The sequence below is a fragment of the Capricornis sumatraensis genome, chromosome 8 (genome assembly GCF_032405125.1).
Source record: "Capricornis sumatraensis isolate serow.1 chromosome 8, serow.2, whole genome shotgun sequence".
In the NCBI taxonomy this organism is placed as follows: domain Eukaryota; kingdom Metazoa; phylum Chordata; class Mammalia; order Artiodactyla; family Bovidae; genus Capricornis; species Capricornis sumatraensis.
The window spans coordinates 58,326,670-58,345,553 of NC_091076.1; the positions used below are offsets into that span (position 1 = coordinate 58,326,670).

General features: G+C 54.9%; 1 protein-coding gene across 1 annotated transcript in view; it reads left to right on the forward strand.

Annotated features, from left to right (window-relative positions):
* Window positions 1-16,782, forward strand: part of AKAP1 (A-kinase anchoring protein 1) — a 31,231-nt gene extending 14,449 nt beyond the window's left edge. The window contains exons 2-11 of the mRNA XM_068977717.1: window positions 4,416-5,979; window positions 8,220-8,353; window positions 10,067-10,193; window positions 10,713-10,840; window positions 12,330-12,507; window positions 13,764-13,914; window positions 14,277-14,344; window positions 15,147-15,220; window positions 15,422-15,484; window positions 15,848-16,782. Of these exons, the coding sequence (XP_068833818.1) occupies window positions 4,440-5,979; window positions 8,220-8,353; window positions 10,067-10,193; window positions 10,713-10,840; window positions 12,330-12,507; window positions 13,764-13,914; window positions 14,277-14,344; window positions 15,147-15,220; window positions 15,422-15,484; window positions 15,848-15,922 (2,538 nt within the window). The 5' untranslated portion in view covers window positions 4,416-4,439 and the 3' untranslated portion in view covers window positions 15,923-16,782. The remainder of the gene's footprint in view (window positions 1-4,415; window positions 5,980-8,219; window positions 8,354-10,066; window positions 10,194-10,712; window positions 10,841-12,329; window positions 12,508-13,763; window positions 13,915-14,276; window positions 14,345-15,146; window positions 15,221-15,421; window positions 15,485-15,847) is intronic.
* The last annotated feature ends 2,102 nt before the right edge of the window (window positions 16,783-18,884 follow it).

The following is an 18,884-nucleotide window of genomic DNA, read 5'->3' on the forward strand; positions in this document are numbered from 1 at the left end:
GACTGCCCACTCTGAGTTGTTAAGACGTAGGATTCTTTTTTTTTTTTTAAGACGTAGGATTCTTTTTCTTCCTCTCCGTCCCAATCCATTTAACCTCTTACCTGGGAGTAGAGAATGGCTAGAATACGATGGGAATCACAGCTATGAACTTTGGGATTGCCGAATTAATGAAGAAGTAGAATATGAATTTGCTGATGAGAAGAAAACCTAGGTTCATACCCCAGCCCCAGAGTCCCACTTCTTGTTGCATGCGATCTGTTGGGTGGGACTTGATCTGATAACAGGCCAGGGACGGACTGCCTTATCCTGAGTACCCCCTTCCCCCCTAACCTGTTTCCTTTCTTAAATTTCATTTTTTAAATTTTTTATGTGAAAGACATTGAACACAAAGCAGTTCTCCTTAATCTCTCACCTTTTTTGGGGTGTGCGCAGGTTGTTAGGGAACAGTGATTCCCCAACTTGACTGCACATTGAAATCACCTGGGTTGATTAAAAAACAAAACCTGACATCCAAGTCTCACCCTGAGATTCTGATTTAATTGATCTGGATGCCACCTTGTGGTTTTAAAGCTTCCCAAATGATACCAACAGGCAGCCAAGTTGGAGAATCTCTGTTAAAGAAGTTTAAAATTCTCTTCCTGAAAGAAAGAAGACTGTCTCTACTTACAGATAAGGATAAATAAATAGACAAGTCTGGGAAGATTTGCAGGATGCAAGATCAATGTACAAACCTCCCCCCTTCCACAACCAGGAGGCCTGATGTGGATCTTCCCCAGGTCTTCCTTGAGATTATGTGAACGTAATCACAAAGGCATAGTGGTCTGCAGCTTTTGTTTTCTGTATCATGGCAATTTTCCCATGTCAGTACATGAGATCAGCTTCCTTCTCCAAAACTGGTATATGCGTAGGTTCTGCTATATACTTAGCAGTCATTCCTCTGAGTTTTGCTTCAAATGATACCCCAGTGAACGTTCTTTTTTCTAACCTTTTATTTTATATTGGAGTATAGATGATTAACAAGCAATGTTGTAGTAGTTTCAGTTGAACACCTGTGAAGAGTCTCCACCCTTCATATACATGCATCCGTTCTCTCCCAAACGGAGGCTCCCATCCAGGCTGCCATATAGCACTGAGCAGAATTCCATGTGCTATACAGTAGGTCCTTGTTGGTTATCCATTTAAAATAGAGCAGTGTGTATGTGTCGATCCCAAACTCCCTAACTATCCCTTCCTCCCACCCTTCCCCCCCAACAACCCTGAGTTCCCAGTGAACATTCTTAATACATACAGACGTCTGCCTGTGTTTTTTTTTTTAAGGAAAGATTCTGGGTGTGGGATTTGGCCATCATAGGGTAGGATCATTAAGTTTTAAGAGAAGTACAAACTTCTTTCCTTGTTCTGTACGATGCCTTGTTTGCACACACCCTTGGGTTCTGGATTTAATGTGGAGTAGACCCAAGTTCAGCCCCTTGAGGTATTTTGACCTTTAGGATGGTAATATGTATTCCAAACCAGGTAGTTGAGGATTAAGCAGTGCAGGGGAAGGCATCTGGTGAGGTTGTGTTTGAAGCTGAAGCTCCAAGGTAGCATCTTTGAAGCTTTCTGCCTGAAGGGATTAATAGTCTTCTGAGCCCCGGCCGTTGCTTAGCTTTGCTTTTGTGTTTTCCAGTCCCATTGCTTCATCTTTGAATATTAGCAAGGTTTCTCTTTATAGACACGGGAGTTTCTGGAAATGACTGGTCCCCAGCCCCTTCACTTCGGAGCAGAACACTCTTTCTTGGAGCCCTTCCCCGGCTGCCGTGTGCGGGGGAATCCTTGGTGGTCCTGTTAAATGACAGCGTGTGATTCAGTGGGGCCAGGGTGGGCAGCAGGTTCTCAGGTGATGCTCAGTGCTTCTGGTCCATAGACTACACTTCGAGAAGCAAAGTTTCCAGGCCTGTTTTTGCAGTGGTTGAACTTTCTTTGCCTTGGCTGAACATTAAAACCACCTAGGAAACAAGAGCATGCTCTGGTATTTCCAGAGTGCACTGATGTAAATAAATTCAACTAGTTGTTGTTTAGTCACTAAGTTGTGTCTGTCTTTTTGTAACCCTGTGGACTGTAGCCTGCCAGGCTCCTTTGTCCTTGGGATTTCCCACACAGGAATACTGGAGTGGGTTGCCATTTCCTTCTCTTGGCCATCTTCCTGTCCCAAGGATTGTGACCCACATCTCCTGCTTTTCAGGTGGATTCTTAACTGCTGAGGCACGGTTCAGTTCAGTTCAGTTCAGTTCAGTCGCTCAGTCGTGTCCGACTCTTTGTGACTCCATGAATTGCAGCACGCCAGGCCTCCCTGTCCATCACCAACTCCCGGAGTTCACTCAGACTCACGTCCATCAAGTCAGTGATGCCATCCAGCCATCTCATCCTGGTCGTCCCCTTCTCCTGCCCCCAATCCCTCCCAGCATCACAGTCTTTTCCAATGAGTCAACTCTTTGCATGAGGTGGCCTGAGTACTGGAGTTTAAGCTTTAGCATCATTCCTTCCAAAGAAATCCCAGGGCTGATCTCCTTTAGAATGGACTGGTTGGATCTCCTTGCTGTCCAAGGGACTCTCAAGAGTCTTCTCCAACACCACAGTTCAAAAGCATCAATTCTTCGGCGCTCAGCCTTCTTCACAGTTAAACTCTCACATCCATACATGACCACAGGAGAAAACACAGCCTTGACTAGACGGACATTAGTTGGCAAAGTAATGTCTCTGCTTTTGAATATACTATCTAGGTTGGTCATAACTTTTCTTCCAAGGAGTAAGCGTCTTTTAATTTCATGGCTGCAGTCACCATCTGCAGTGATTTTGGAGCCCCCAAAAATGAAGTCTGACACTGTTTCCACTGTTTCCCCATCTATTTCCCATGATGTGATGGGACTGGATGCCATGATCTTCGTTTTCTGAATGTTGAGCTTTAAGCCAACTTTTTCACTCTCTACTTTCACTTTCATCAAGAGGCTTTTTAGATCCTCTTCACTTTCTGCCATAAGGGTGGTGTCATCTGCATATCTGAGGTTATTGATATTTCTCCAGGCAATTTTGATTCCAGCTTGTTTCTTCCAGCCCAGCATTTCTCATGATGTACTCTGCATAGAAGTTAAATAAGCAGGGTGACAATATACAGCCTTGACGTATTCCTTTTCCTATTTGGAACCAGTCTGTTGTTCCATGTCCAGTTCTAACTGTTGCTTACTGACCTGCATACAGGTTTCTCAAGAGGCAGGTCAGGTGGTCTGGTATTCCCATCTCTCTCAGGGGAAGCCCCAATTAAACTAGTCCAAATTTAACAAAGAATTGTTAAAGCATTCACTTATATCCACAACAAAGCACAAACCACATTAAGGAATAATTCACCATAACAGTGGAGGATTTTTCGTTTTAAGGATTCTTGTCATTTTTGCAGACAAAATAAATTTTGCTGGTAGGGAGGCAATGCATGCAAGTGTGTATTGTAGAATACGTTAGTCACGTACCTCTCATGAGAGCTAACCCTGCTTTACCAGCATTTCATGTCTGTCGCAACTGATCTTATACCAGCTATTCCTTACAAAGCGTGTCCCCATCTTACAGGTGGAGAAAGCTGAGTTTTTTTCCTGTCTCTGGTCTACTGCCTTCTTCTGGGCTCTTATTCCTCTTTGCCTGGATCTGACAGACTAGGTATTCAGCTTCCTTTCATTTGACATGCTCCTGTAATAAGCTAGAAGCACAGTTTGGGAGTGTGTGTTCTTTGCAAACCAAAGCTGGTTCTCTGTTGACTGCAGAACAAAGTGCAGCCTCTGCAGTGGGTGCAGGAGCCGCATTGAACCCTTGGAACAGCTTGACTCTCAAATGACTTGATTTCCACAGCCCTGTGTGTGTTGCTGGTCCCTCGCCTTGGGGCACCCCCATCCCTTGAAAAATCTCACTCGTCCTTTGTTCTGACTTAATTGTGGCGTAACTACTGTTTCCTTGGCTGGTGATTTGGGGGATGCTTGCCAGGGACGTGTCCACATGGATTTCCATGGGTATTTAAAAGTGCTCCAATACCACCTGAATAGAAGTGTTCTGGGAGTTCAGAGAATGAAAACACTAAACACAGCTAGTCCCTTGGGGTGGGGGTGGGGGGGCGAACCTAGGGAGAATTGGGCATCAAGAAGTGATGCAGGAAAGGATTTGGTTTCAGGAGCTGGCTCAGTGTGTTTCAGGGGAGTGTGCCTGGATGAGCGGGCAGCAGGCCGGGGGCAGCGCCTCCACCACCACCCCCGCGTAGGTCACAGGCCGGGGTGCGCCCAGAGGGAAGGCCGCGCCTTCCGTGGGCCGTGGGCGCAGCTGGCCTCCCTGGGCGGAGCCCCATCAGGAGCCCTCGCCAGCTCTCACGGCTCCCCCTTGCTCTCCTCTCCCCACAGGTGTAACTGCTCCACGCCTCCAGGATGACGATCCAGTTCCGCTCACTCTTCCCCCTGGCCCTGCCTGGAGTGCTGGCGCTCCTCGGCTGGTGGTGGTTTTTCTCCCGTAAAAAAGAGCCCCTCGACAGCCACGACAGAGCAGCGGAGGCCGGTGCCGTGGCGCTGCGGGCCGGCCCTGTGGCCCAGGAGGCGCTCGCAGCAGAAAACGCGCGGCCTGGAGTAGCCAGCCCGCCGCCCGAGAGGGAGCTGTGCGGCAGCGGCAGGCCCTCGCCGGAGCCGCCGGCCCTGTTGCGGGCACAGCCGGCGTGCCGGAGGTCCGAGTCCTCGGGCAGCCTTCCCAACCCCGCGGACACGAGACTCCGCCCGGGAGCGCGCAAGGAGGTGGAGCTCGCCCTTTCGGGCGACGAAGCCAAGGCTGTCCCTCTGGAGTGTCCTCTGCCAGCTCCCAAGGGCCTTCCGTTCCCCCACGAGGCAGTCGAGGTGTGTAAGCGAGAGGCCGTGCTGGGCCGGCCGGGGGGACAGGGCCTTCAGGGCCAGCCTGCAGCCCCCGTGGAAAAACCATGCATCGGAGAGAAGGCCCGGGAGACAGGGGGCACCGAAGGCACCGGGGACGCAGTGCTGGGAGAGAACGTGCTGGAGGAAGGGCCGGCGGCCTGTGAGCCAGCCCCTGAGTTAGAGTTACAGAGTGGCCGGGAGGCCAGAGCGGGAGAGAAGGGCCCGGGCTGCCTGCTGGATGAGGCTGTGGCGGAGCCGGTGCCTGAGGAGACGCTGGCGCCGAGGGGCCAGGCGGGCCGAGCCTGGGATGGAGCCTTTCCCCAGGAGCAGGGCGGGGAGGAGACCTGGGACAGAAGCGAGAAGATCGAGCAGGCTGCCTTCCAGATCATCTCCAAAGTGATCCTGGAGGCCACTGAGGAGGTGCTGGCCACCACCATGGGCAGGATCGCGGGCCGGGTGTATCAGGCCTCAGCCGCCCAGCCCCAGGGGCCGAAGGAGGAGAGCTGTGCCCCCGCCAGCCAGAAAACCCCCCTGGGCCTGGAGGCCTCGGAGCCCACCCTGGCTGAGGCGGAGGCAGCCGTGAGTCTTGGGGACACGGCTGTCCCCTCCGCAGAGCCTCCGGCAGGGGGCCTGCCAGCACCAAAGACCTACGTGAGCTGCCTGAGCAGCCCTCTGTCCAGCCCCACCAAGGACAGGAAGCCAAAGAACTCTGCACACCACATCTCCCTGGCCCCCTGCCCTCCGCCGGCCGCCCCCCTCCGCGAGTTGCTGGACAAGGCAGGCGGCCCCGGGGAAGAGGCCACCCGTGTCCCCTGCGTGCCTGATGGCGGCCAGGCTGTCCCTGGAGGGGACAGTGCTGTCACCTCCGGGAAGCACTCAGATTCTGCCAGCACCTCGGGGCTTGAAGACTGTTGTCCGGAGACTGCCCCCAGCCCCAGGGGCGAGGCCGCCACCCCACCGCTGCCTGAAAGTACTGTGCCCGTAAGCAATGGGGTGCTGAAGGGGGAGCTGTCAGACTTGGGGACCGAGGACGGATGGACTGTGGACGCGGAAGCAGACCATTCGGGAGGTAGGCGGGCCTCGGGTGTCCCCTTCATTCAGCCGGGAAAGGTGCTGGTCGGCCTCTGCTGCTTCTGTAGCCACGGTGCTCTTCCATACTGTGTCCCAGCGGCTTGCAGAAATCGGGGTACAGTGGAGAGCTGGTGGGCAGCTGAGAAGTGAATGCTGCCCCGAACCCCAAAGCCGCGGGAGCTGTAACTTGGTTCCGCAGCCAGGGACCCTTCCCAGCCCTTCCGAAGGAACCAGCTCCAAGTTGGGTTCGCCCAACTCAAGTATACTGATCTGTCTTTACGCACTAACTTCCTAATAGCTTTTTTAAAGACGGAGAGGCCCCTTCAGCTTTAATCCCCTTGAGTACCAAGAATGGGCGAGCTTTTTCAGTGGATTATTTCCTTTTAATTAATGTGCCTGTTCCCATGTCTTCACCTGCTTTCCTTCTCCAGAAGCTCTTTCGGGGTTAGTGCCCAGAGATGGCCACAGCCTCGAATCCTTGCGGGAGGCTCACGCCTTCCTGCCTGTTGCTGTCACCTATTCCTTCACAGAGAACCTCAGCCATTTCCTTTCTGTGCAGCTGCAGTTCCACCCCCGGGAAAGGGGCACTTTGGTAATGAAGTGTCCAGTGGGTTTTTCGAGTGCTGACCCCAGCGTAGACAGTTCAGACCGCTCACTTACAGGTCAGCAGCTCCTGACCCTGGTTTTGCAGCTTCCCTAGGGTATTTGCACTTGTCTCACAGAAAGAGGCCGCGGGTTCCTCTGCGGGCCTCCAGCCTGCTTGTCCTGGAGGTGTTCCCTGTTGTTTCAGCCCCAGGACGGTTGGGGCCCTTGCTGGGGATTTTAGTGCTCTCAGCATCTGCTGTGCCGCACATGTTGCCACCTGTAAGGTGCTGTCACTGACTGAGACACTGCTGTTTCGTGTGTACCTGTGATAGGAAGGTGCTGCCAGCCACCAGTGTAGAAAAGTCAGAGGCCGTAAGATGCACCCGACTTCAGGGATGTTAAATTACTTTTAAAAAGTTACTCTAAAGCATCTTAAAATGGATGGAAATCTTTTGGAAATAGAGGAGGCCCTCAGCCTCGTCATGTGGACCCCAGTTTGGCAGTGGCGGCTGCTGGGATGAGTCTAGGCCGCAGAGGAGGGGTGGTGGGCGGGAGTGGGGCCTGGGCACAGCAGGTGGGGGCTGGTGGGAGTCGCGGTGTGGTCTGAGCCCCCTCTAAGTGTCATCAGGGTGGAGGCCTGTCCTGCTTGGTCGGTCAGCAGTTGGGGGCCGGGTACAAGCCGCGCCTGCATCGGCCAGGTCGGCTAAGCAGACTTCTCTCCAGAAGGGTGGTTTTCCCAGCGTGAAGCCCCTAGTGTCGAGGGAGGCGCCTCGCCGTAGCTGGGAGGAGTGCCTGCTTCCTCTGTCCAGGCAGGGCCGGGGTCGCTTTGTAGGGGATTATGTCCAGGGCCTAGAGAAACCATGTGGAAGATAGCCTAGTTAGTAGCCTCTCAGGAATGACCTATTTCTGGCAGTCGAGTCTTCCATACTTCAGCCAGAGCCACTTTTCTGAAGCCGTCTGACCCGTGCCTGGGTTGTGGGCCCCCTGACAGACCCTGAATGGGGGTGTCCTCTCAGAACTGAAGACCCACCGGGAGCCCTGAGAGCCTTCAGCAGTGCGCGAGTCAGGCCTCAGCAGAGGGAGGGGCCCTCCTCCTGTCGCCCACTCTTCCCGGCCTTGACTGGGAAAAGGGAAAGTGGGGACTCTGTAGTTCTGCTCGGCTGAAGGCCCCCGCCGGAGTGCCCGGGCCTGGGACCTTGGTGCCCAGGGGCCCTTCATCGGAGGGGCCGCTTGGTTGTGTGTGGACCAGCTATGACCAGTTGGGCTCCACCAGGACTTACACCAGGCACAGGCCACCGAGACCTTGGGGACCGGCTGGCCTGTCCCCTCCCCCGCCCCATGGACTCCCCTTGCTGAGCCAACATCAGTTTCTTCCCAGTTCACCACTTGTCTCTGCTCCAGCAGCTGTGCTGGGCGCGCCTGCCAGTTCAGCAAGTGGGGCTGTAAGTGACAGGCTAAAATTAGGTGTGTCTACACCCCCAGTCCGCCTTTCACTGGGGCTGTTCTGAGCCTTCTAGACTGCGAGCTGACAGTCACCTGCCAAGCCTGAGGAGGGGGCGTGGGGCGGGGGCCTCCGGGGAGTGCACGTTTGGAAGTAGTACGTTATTAACTGCTCTGGGCCCGTGTCTGTGCGCGCTGCTTCCTCCCCTGCAGGTTCAGACGGGAACAGCATGGACTCGGTGGACAGCTGCTGTGGCCTCAGGAATCCTGACGGTTTCCAGAATGCCCAGGCAGGCTCCAGTCCCAAGAAGGTTGACCTGATCATCTGGGAGATCGAGGTGCCAAAGGTAAGGGCTGCGAGCACTAAGTGGCCCCGGGCCCCGGGTCAGCAGGCTTGGGAGAGGGGGCCAAGGGTGGCACCTAAACCAGGAGAAGCCCCTGGGGAGCCGGAGGCCGAAGGGGTGGGAATGCTCTGCTTTGCCCAAGTCTGGAGAGCTCCTGCAGCGCGGAGTACCTTCAGCTGCCCTCGGGGGTGGCGTTCTCACACTCCCCGGCTCCTCCCCTCCTCTGGGCTCTTCTTGGTGTGCAGGGCTCAGATCAGTTTGGAGATGCTAGCAAAGTGAGGCTGAGGGCAGGGGCTGGCCAGGAGTCCCCTCAGCATGCTCTCCTCGCGCTCTCCAACGCAGACTGCATTTTATAATTGAGAACAGCATAAATCCGTATTTTAGAGAGCTTGAAGAATATAGCAGTGTAGGAAGAAAACAAAAATCAGCTTAACCCTACCCCCGGGAGTGACTAGGAAGACTTTTATTTCCTTCTCATCTTGCACCCTGTGGTTTTTAAACAAAACTAAGATTATGTTGCTTTAATTAATGCTTTTAAATATTTAACAACTTAATTTTCCTGTGTTATTCTTTGAAAATGGAATTTTAACTGCATGATTCATTGTGTGAATGTGAGTTTACTTCACCAGTCCCCCAATTCCTGGGTACTTAAGTGATTTCTAGCTTCTTGCTTTTCTAACTTACATCTTATTAGCTTGATCTTGACATTTGTCTTAGGGGCTCAGAAACAATTGCCCAACTGCATTCTCCTGGGCTCTTAGCCTCCTGCCGAGGTGGAGACTTGGCCTGGTGTGACCTCGAGGACAGGCAGGCTGCTTTGACCCACATGGCTGGCCCCCTTGGTTATGCCTTTCCCCCAGTGACCCTGAAGGCAGAGCTGCCCTCTTTTCTCTCCTTCAGGGCTTGCAGAGGGCACACCTCGGCAGCTTTGGGTGCAGAGTGACTGTGTCTCTAGCAGCTCCACCGGGTGGGGTCACTGGGGATTGCTTCAGGGTTTGTCTTATATTGGGCTGAGTTTGGCTCCTCTGGCCCGCAGGGTACGTGTGCTCGAGTTGGCAGCAGGAGCCCAAGGGTTTTAGACCTTTGTTTTCGATCTGAGGCCATTCTTTGGACCTGAGCAGACTTGGAGAGGTAGAGGCCTCAAAAATCCAACCTTGTGCTTAGAAACATCCCAGTGTCTAGGAGGAGAAAATGCTGCCTTTGCAGCCTCTGAGTGTGAGCCCCATTGCTGGGGAGGAAATGGAAACTGCCTGTTGCCTGGTGCAGCTGCTCAGTAGCTGTGTGCAAGGGAAAGGCGCTCAGTTGAGTCCGAGTCTATGCGACCCCATGGACTGTATCTCCATGGATTATACAGTCCATGGGATTCTCCAGGCCAGAATACTGGAGTGGGTAGCCTTTCCCTTCTCTGGGGGATCTTCCCATCCAGGGATTGAACCCAGGGCTCCCACTTTGCAGGCAGATTCTTTACCAGCTGAGCTATCAGGGAAGCCAGTAGCTGTGTGAGCCTGGCCAAATTAACTTAACCTCTCTGGGTTTGTTCCATCAACTGTAAAATGGTGATAAACTGATGCTGTTTGTTTTGCACTCAGAACAGTGCCTGGTGAGTGAGTGCCGAGAATACGTGTGAGCCTGACCTGGTGTGAAGCAGGGACGGGTCTTGGGGATGCTCGAGTTTGGCTTCTTGTTAACCCTCTCACCTCTCTCTCTCTCCCGAAGCACCTGGTTGGTCGGCTGATTGGCAAGCAGGGACGCTACGTGAGTTTTCTCAAGCAGACATCTGGTGCCAAGATCTACATCTCCACCCTGCCTTACACCCAGAACATCCAGGTCTGCCACATCGAAGGTCAGTGGCAGCCGCTGCCTGGGTTTTATGACAGTTTTCTTACCTGGAACATAAGTGACTTGAAGCATTTGAGTCCCACTTGCTCCCTTTTGAAATCTAAGTCTCTGAATAGAAAACCCTGCTTCTCACCCCAGGTGAAGGGAGTGGGCGAGTCTTCCTGTTAGCCTCATCACTTCCGGGATTTGAAGGAGACTTGTGATCCCCCAGATCTTCTGGCGGGAAAGGGGTGGGCACTCGGGGACTGGCCAGGGGTCCTGGGCTGATGGTGGACAAAGGCCGGCCCTCCCCGTCAGCTAAGCTCCTGTTGCATTAGTGCAGTCATAAACAGTAGAGGCCAAATGTGAAAGGGCGACAGGCTTCCAGCCTTAGATGTGTTTCACCCTAAGGCGAGGCTTGGCATTTTGGCACCTTAAAGGTGCACCTGAACTCTGGGGAAAGTCCAGTGCGGTGCGGGGTGGGCCTGAGTTCAGTTTTGCTCTCTGTCTGAGCCCTGTGACTGTGGTCTGGCCCCACATTCAGGCTCTCAGCATCATGTGGACAAGGCGCTGAACTTGATTGGCAAGAAGTTCAAAGAACTGAACCTCACCAACATTTACGCTCCCCCGCTGCCTTCGCTGGCACTGCCTTCTCTTCCAATGACTTCCTGGGTGAGCATGCCCCTTCCTCCAGGCTGGCCCTAGGTGGAAGCCCCCGAGGCCGTGGGCAAGGAAGGCTGGGGCACACTGCGGCCTGCCCTTTCACCTCTGGCCATCGGTCAGCTCTGCTTTTAGTTCTCTGGGTTGGGCTGGGGGCCAGGGTGCTGTAGGAAGCCAGAGGCTTCTCGGTCCCTGCTTGGAAGGACCGTTCTCCCCACCTCTGCCACCTGGGCAGTCTGTTCTCTAGGCAGTTGCCTGGAAAGGACTACTCCCTCCTGACTGGCCATGTGCAGGCTGGCTTGGGATGCCTTTGAGCTGTGCCTTGTCCTGATAACCCTGAGACCTGGTTCAGGGACCCCTCCGGTGGAGTCGGGTCCAGTGGTGGCCCTGGTGAAGGAGGCCCTTCCCCTTGCATCCTCACGAGGGGCACCTGGGTCATAAAGGGAAAGAAGCCCCGCTCCCCCTGCACCCCCGGGAGCCCTCGCAGAGGAGCTGGCACTGTGGGGCCTCTGGGCCTGTCACCCCATCCTGCTGTGCGCCTCCAGCCCTGGGAGCCTCGTCTCACTGGGAGCAGAACTGTAGGTTTCTGAAGGCTAAGAACACTGCATTTCACATGTAGGGTGGGTGTGCGCTCCAAGAAAACGTTTAGGATGCTGGCCTTTTCATCCTGTGTCTTTCCCCCTCCCAGTACCCTTGTGCTTTGGGGGAAGGGGTGGGTGTCCCTTCCTTTCTTGTGGATATCCGGGAGTAGGCTGAGCCCCACTCCACGCTTCACTTCTGAATCCTCGGGGTTTCCTGTGAGGCTTGGCCCCAAGCCCGCGCTCTCTCTTTCAGGTAGTTGAGCGGTTGGTGAGGCCTCCTCTCCTTGGGCTCTGAGTGGCTGGAGCCATGACTGTTGGCCCGCGGGGCCGGGGGTCAGCGCGGAGCTCTCACCCGAAGCTCTTTCTGTGGCCGCCTGGCTGGGAGGTGGCGTGGATCCCCTTCTGTGTCCATAGCACCTCGGTGTTGCCTTAGCTTGGAGAGAGGCCGACGGTCACGCTGGCGCTCCTGGGGTCAGCTGCCGTTCCAGGGAGCTGGCGGAGCGGCCCTCAGGCTTGACCATCTCTTACTCTTGTTCTCAGTGGCCACCCCATTCCTGTTTGCCTTCCCTGGGCCTTACAGAGTCTGGAGAAGAGGGGGACTGGGCAGAAGCTGTGCCCAGGCCCGTGGGCGGCCAGACGCTCCATCCACTGTGGACGCCTGGGGGCCTCCCTGCCCAGCTGAACTGAGGCCACCTCTTGTGGTTACGTGGGGTGTTGCAGGGCCAGGGCCACAGGGGAGCCAAACACTTTGAACGGCGTAAGAGAGCTTTCCTTACACCTCTGTTGTCTAGGAGCCACGTTGCTTTGGTTTGCTCTGCCTTTTCCGAAGATGTGCCAATTCGGAGTCTTGCCCTGGGGCCTCAGTTTATCCCAGGTGTGAGAAGGGTTGCTGAGTGCACACGCCCCTCCCCTCTCTGCAGCTCATGCTTCCGGACGGCGTCACTGTGGAGGTCATCGTGGTCAACCAGGTCAACGCCGGGCACCTGTTTGTGCAGCAGCACACTCACCCCACCTTCCACGCGCTGCGTAGCCTGGACCAGCAGATGTATCTCTGCTACTCTCAGCCTGGCATCCCCACCTTGCCCACCCCGGTGGAGAGTAAGCGCTGCCCTCGGGGCCGGAGTGGGGCGCCTGCACTCTGGCCAGGCTCGGGGAGAAGTTTGGGGAGTCTCCTCTTGTTCTGCCCATGGTTTTAACCAGCAGGAGGCTGTTCTGGGGCTCTTCCTGGGAATAGCGTCCCTGAGTTCTTGGTGTCAGCCTGGGGTGCGCTGGGCTCCATTTCCTGGCTAGCTCAAGCTGGTGTTTCCACAGGCTGATGGAGAGAAGGGGTCAGAATAGAGTTGGCACGAGGGTTCTGGTCTCAGCTCTACTGCTCGCCTGTTGAGGGAGGTGGAGCCCATGGGGTCTGGGAATCGGGGTGGCTACTGTGTGTGTCAGACATGCACAGTGCCTGCTGCGGACGCCGCTCTCATAAATGGTCCCAGTCTGGTGACGGCGGGTTGGGGCATTTCCAGTCAACGGGTGAGAAAACAAAGACTCTGGAGTCAGTGACTTGCCCAGGTGGCCCCTGCCCCAGAGCTCAGTTTCCTTTGTCGCCCTCATTAGCAGAGATCTAATGTCTCTAACCTGCCCCATCAGAGACTCCTGACCTGAAGCCCCCAGTGGGCTTTAAGACATAAGGAACACTTGAACTTTGGGGGGCATTTTATATTAAGGTTTTCCTTTTGGAGGAATAGTGTCAGGTTCCCTGATGTTGCTTCAACCCAGAAGTGAAGACAGAACTGGAGGCCAGGAGGCGACTGGGCTGTGCTGGAGCCTGCCCTTCAGGGTCAGGACACAGCGTGGCCAGCCGTGCCACAGGTCCCGCCCTTGCCCCAGGCCGGGGTTGGTGGCGCTCAGGGGGCACTTACTCCCTGGCCTGGTTGGCTGCCCCAAGCATTCCTGCTCTCAGCACCGTCCTGAAGCGAAGGCCAGAAGTGGGCTTTGGGCTTGGGAGCCCTCGGTCTGGTCTGCGGTGGGCCAGAGCAGGCCCTGGCAGCTAGCCAGGGGTCTGCTGCACTGGAGGCTCTGGATTCTTTCTGGGACATTCCCTTCAGAGTAGAAGGCAGGTGCTGGTCCATTCCCTGAATTCTGAAATTTACCTGGCTTAATATCTGGGAATCTGTGTCTGCCTTTGGCCTCAGAGAACGTCTCAGAGAAAGAGGTGCGGATGGGTACTCTCTGGTCTGGGGGCGTTGGGGGCAGCAGAGATGCACGGCTGGCAGGCCTTGCCCTTGGTCCGTGCTGGGCCCGGGAGGGCCTGTGGCTGCCCTGCCCTGTGCTGGCTCTGGGCACACGCTCTCGTCTGCCCGCAGTAACGGTCATCTGTGCTGCCCCCGGTGTGGACGGGGCCTGGTGGCGAGCCCAGGTGGTGGCCGCCTACGAGGACACCAATGAGGTCGAGATTCGCTACGTCGACTATGGCGGCTACAAGAGGGTGAAAGTGGACGTGCTGCGGCAGATCCGGTGAGTCCAGTTGGTGTCTGCAGAGCGGGCGCCTGGGACGTGGGCGGGTTCTTCTGCTGCTGCCCACTCTGTTTGAAAGAGGATGATGCAAACGAATCCCGTCCTCGCCTCAGCGAGACAGAGCAGAGAGGCCCGTCCGGTGGAAGAAGTCCAGGTGTTGTTGGGCACAAGGGAGGCGGCTTCTCTTGGGGCGCTCAATGCAAGCAGCGCCTCCACGGCCAGGCCTGCGCAGGCGAGGCCGTGTGTGCCTCTGTGTGGCTTCACTGGGTTTCGGGGTCACGGCGCTGAGCAGGAGGGGCACGTCAGCCTGGGGTGAGGCAGCATGGCGTCCAGGCTGAGCTTGGGCCTTGCTTGTCTTTCAGGTCTGACTTTGTGACCCTGCCGTTCCAGGGAGCAGAGGTGCTTCTGGACAGCGTGATGCCCCTGTCAGGTAACAGGTGGGGCCGCGGGCCTGGGCGGGGTGCAGCAGGTGTTGAAAGGAGGTCTTCTCTGTGAGACCCTTGTTCTCACCTTCCAGGCTTAAGCAGCGCATGTTGCGGCCACTTTGTTTCCAATGGACTGGTCTGGGTGGAGGCCCGAGAACTTGCGTTTCTACCAAGTTCTCCTGTGGTGCTGGTCCCTGGACCCCCGCTTTCAGGCCCACTGCCCTGGCCTCCACCTGGGCCTCCGGCTTTGAGAGGCTTCCTGCAGAGACTGCTCCCTCCCTAGGTGCTCCCAGGCCTTGGCCCTGTGCCCCCGTCCTCCCTGCCTCTCACCCTGGGTGTGTCCTTGTTCGGGAGTGTTGATCCGACAAGGAGTGCTGTCCGCGCACCCTGCCCGCCTGGGATCGCTGTGCAAAGTGCACTGTCTGGCCAGCTGCCGGGGTCTGAATTGCACCTGCATCACTGTGGGAGCGGGCTGACCGTCAGCCACTGACCCGTGTCTCTCGTGTTCTCACCTGTGACGTGTGTTCCTGATTCCATGAGGTAGCAGTGTATTCAGCCCCCGATTCAGTGTTGGTGGCAGCGATACTTCACTGGAGGCAGCATCTCTGTCCCCCGGGGGTGGCGTGCAGCAGGCACCCCGAGCGTACCCAGGGAGGCCTGGGGCTCTGCACTCGGCACGGGTGTCGCTCTGTCCCGGGAGGTCCTGCTGCGTGGCAGCGCGTGACGTCTGCTTGGAGAATACTTGTGAGCTGTGTGGCAAGTGCCGGGCCTCAGTGAGAGTCGAACGCTGCTTTTCCCTCTCCTCAGATGATGACCACTTCTCCCCCGAGGCAGACGCGGCTATGAGCGAGATGACGGGGAACACGGCGCTGCTGGCTCAGGTGTGTGGTGCAGGCAGGCTGGCGAGTCTGTCCCGGGAGCCCCTGCCCGGTGCCTCCAGCTTCTCTGAGCTCTCCCGGCTTCTTGGGAGCAGACCTTCAGTGCCTGCCTTCCCGTGGCCCACGCCCTGGGTCGGCCAGCAGTCTTGAAGGAGAGGGGCCTGGGGTAGCTTATTAACACCATGGGGGGTTTTGTTCTCTCAGGTGACGAGCTACAGCCCAACCGGCCTTCCTCTGATTCAGCTGTGGAGCGTGGTTGGAGATGAAGTAAGTCCTGGCCTCCTCTCCCCCGTCACGCCCAGAGACGCTCTTGGTGGGCACAGTTGGAGTGGGCATGCCGCTGTCATCTAGGGGGTGGCGGCTGGAGGTGCAGCTGACGATCCCCGCAGAGCTGTGGCGGCCCCGTAGCAGGACGTCCCGGGGCTCTATTGGACCTTGTCCCTTGGGGTTTTCCCCTCTGTCTCTTGGTACTAGAGTGTGGACAGCCTGCTCGCCCGCTGGCAGAGCCTGTCCATGAACCCCTGGCGGGCCCGGCCCGGTCATTCAGGCGCCGGGGGTAGGGCCTAGGCTGAGGGGGAACCGCGCCGGCCCGGTGCTGTGGCCGCACTCTCCAGGACCTTTCTCTCCTAGGTGGTATTGATAAACCGGTCGCTGGTGGAGCGAGGACTCGCTCAGTGGGTGGACAGCTGCTACTCAAGCCTCTGACCTGCCCCACACTGCCTCTGGAGTCTGTTTTGCACTGTTGGAATTGGGCTTGGCACTCAAGGCAAAGACTTTACAGCAGAATTACAAACATTTGTCGTCTCCAGAGAGTCCTTTCATTCTGTACTGTAGTCACGTTGAGCTGTTTCCGTCTCTGAGACGAGGGAATTGTGGGTTCTTTTCAAAGCCATCAGATGGCGTGTTACAAGCCAGTCGGCTTAACCTGGTTCCAAGCTGTTTATAAAACAAAAAAAAAAAAAGAAAGGAAAACTGCCTCAACTAGGTTGTCCTGCCCTCCACCCCCCCAACCCCGCCCCACCAATTCCCTTCCTCCCTTCTTCCTGCCTGTATTCTATTTCCTCCCAAACCCAAACCCCTGTAAGCAGACAGGCCAAGGGGTGTTCTTGCTTTTGGGGAAGGGATTCTTTTACCTTCAAGTCTTTCTTCAGGGAGCAAGACATGAACTGACTGATGGGCATCAATCGCTTGTATAGCTTACAAATGAATTTATGATTGTTTAACCATTTTTTATGAACTCCATCTGGGTCTCTAAGAAGACAGACTTTTTAATGCATCTGTAAATACAGAGCAATCGTACCTCTGGCCTTAGTCAGTGATAGAGGAGAGGGGAAACTTATCTTGCCAAGCCTAGTTGTAATTTGTAACCATTTTCTATTTGTGCAAACTCTGTAAATATGTTTAAAAAAATGTAATTATTTTGTACAAGATACACTGGAGAACAAAGGGAACTCGCGGTTTTTCCACATCCCGGGTCATCTATGGCCGCTGCCTGTCCCAGCTCCCATCACTTTCTGCATAACCGGACAGGGTGAGCGTATGGTAGAGAGTGTGACCCGGGGATTTTTTTTTTTTTTTTTCTGTACAAATTTGTTAAAAAAAAAAACCAAAAAAAAAAAACCTCATTGGATTACCCTGCAGTGGTGTGTGTTGATTCTTTTTTAGACTGAGTTCAGGCATCATTGTGCAATTTAAGTAACTTAAACATACAAACATAGACATCTCAAATTGTATACACCGTAGCTTCCGTTTCTTCCCCTGGTGAACACAGCTGGGGAGTCGTGGGGTGGTTGTGAGTGTGGTGGGCCCTAGGGTGCCACTTAAACTAGGAGACTCATGGCTTTCTGAAGACAGTTTAGCCAGAAATTTCCGTCCGGCTTTTTCCTCCCCTTTGCTCCACAAGGTGGCGGCCAGCCTTCCCCTGGCTTCCTCTTGTGATAGTCTCAGACAGCCAGGCTTGAGGAGAAAACACTGGTTGCCCAAATTCTTTGTGCATTCTTAATAAATCTGTGAAGTGATTTAAGAGCAGAACCAAGTCTTGATCGAAAGGCCTCTCCTCTTAAACATAGGCTCCGGGCCTTGAGCCCTGGCCTCTGGGCCTGCCCACCCCTCCAGGGTCTCTGGAGTGCTGAGAGAGCCCCAGGGCACAGAAGGCATTTTTCCCAGAGCTGCAGCCTCTCTCCCTGGCTTTGGGTACCAAGTGGGTAAAATACAGGCTTCAGTTTCCATGATCAGATACTGGTGGTGGTGGTGGTTTGGTTGCTAAGTCGTGTCCGACTCTTTGTGACTCCATGGACTGCAGCATACCAAGCTTCCCTGTCTTCACTCTCTCCTGGACTTTGCTCAAACTCAAGTCCATTGAGTCAGTGATGCCATCCAGCCATCTCATCCTCTGTTGGCCCTTTCTCCTCCTGCCCTCAATCTTTCCCAGCATCAGGGTTTTTCCCATGAGTCAGCTTTTTGCATCAGGTGGCCAAGGTATTGGAGCTTCAGCATCGGTCCTTCCAGTGAATATTTAGGGTTGATCTCCTTTAGGATGGACTGGTTCGATCTCCTTGCAATCCGAAGGACTCAAGAATCTTCTCCAGCACCACAGTTCCAAAGCAGCAATTCTTTGGGGCTCAGCTTTATGGTCCAACTCGTGTCTGTACACTACTACTGGAAAAACCGTAGCTTTGACGATATGCACATTTGTTGGCAAAGTGATGTCTGTGCTTTTTAATTCGCTGTCTAGGTTTGTTATAACTTTTCTTCCAAGGAGCAAGTGTCTTAGTTTCATGGCTGCAGTCACCATCCACAGTGACTTTGGAGCCCAAGAAAAAATCTGCCACTGTTTGGTATCAGCCTCATAAGGCAATGAAATGGAAATATCCCTGCTGGAATGGAGCTTGGCCCTCAGCGAGCTCTCATGTGGTCTTAACCGCCAACAGCCCTCAGTCCCAGCCATAAGTGGGTTGTGACTTTAGTCAAGTTGGGTTATACACAGGGCTAAGCTTTTTCTTTACAGCTTGCATCAATGGAATGGAAAGTGGTGTGTGGCAGCCTTTAGGCTAGTCTGAAGAGGTCTGTCACCGCTGGGGGTGCAGGCGTGGCTTCTCTCTTGGGGGGCAGTGGAGGGATTTTGACAGCCGGAACCCATGATTCTGTGCAGGGCAGAGGGCAGGGGAGGTGACGGAGTGGAGGCCAAACCAGAGCGGTCTGGCCGAGACAGGCTTCCTCTGGGAAGGCTCTTGGGCTGACAAGTGATGGGGTCAGGACCAAGGGCCCGGGCTCATGGTTGGGAGGTTGTGCTTGGTGTCTCAGGGCTGGAATATTGGAGAAAACATAAGTTACTGAGGAGCCTGTACGCTTTGGATAGATACTGTTTAGGTTGCCATGGGCTTTGGATTAATTTCCAGACTTCTGAAAAAGTTAATTTTGACCATTTTGCTGCTACTCATGTTGCTTTTACCGAGGAGCGGATTTCTGGGTTCATGGAGGTCCTTATTCTGCCAGGCCAGATGGCATCCCTCTGGTTGTTGGTATGTTCTTGGAATTACCCGAGGGAGTCTGGTGGGCTGCCGTCTATGGGGTCGCACAGAGTCGAACACGACTGAAGTGAGTTAGCAGCAGCAGCTTAAGTGTAAACTTGAACTCTTAAATGGGAGAAGCTGGGGCTGGAGATCTA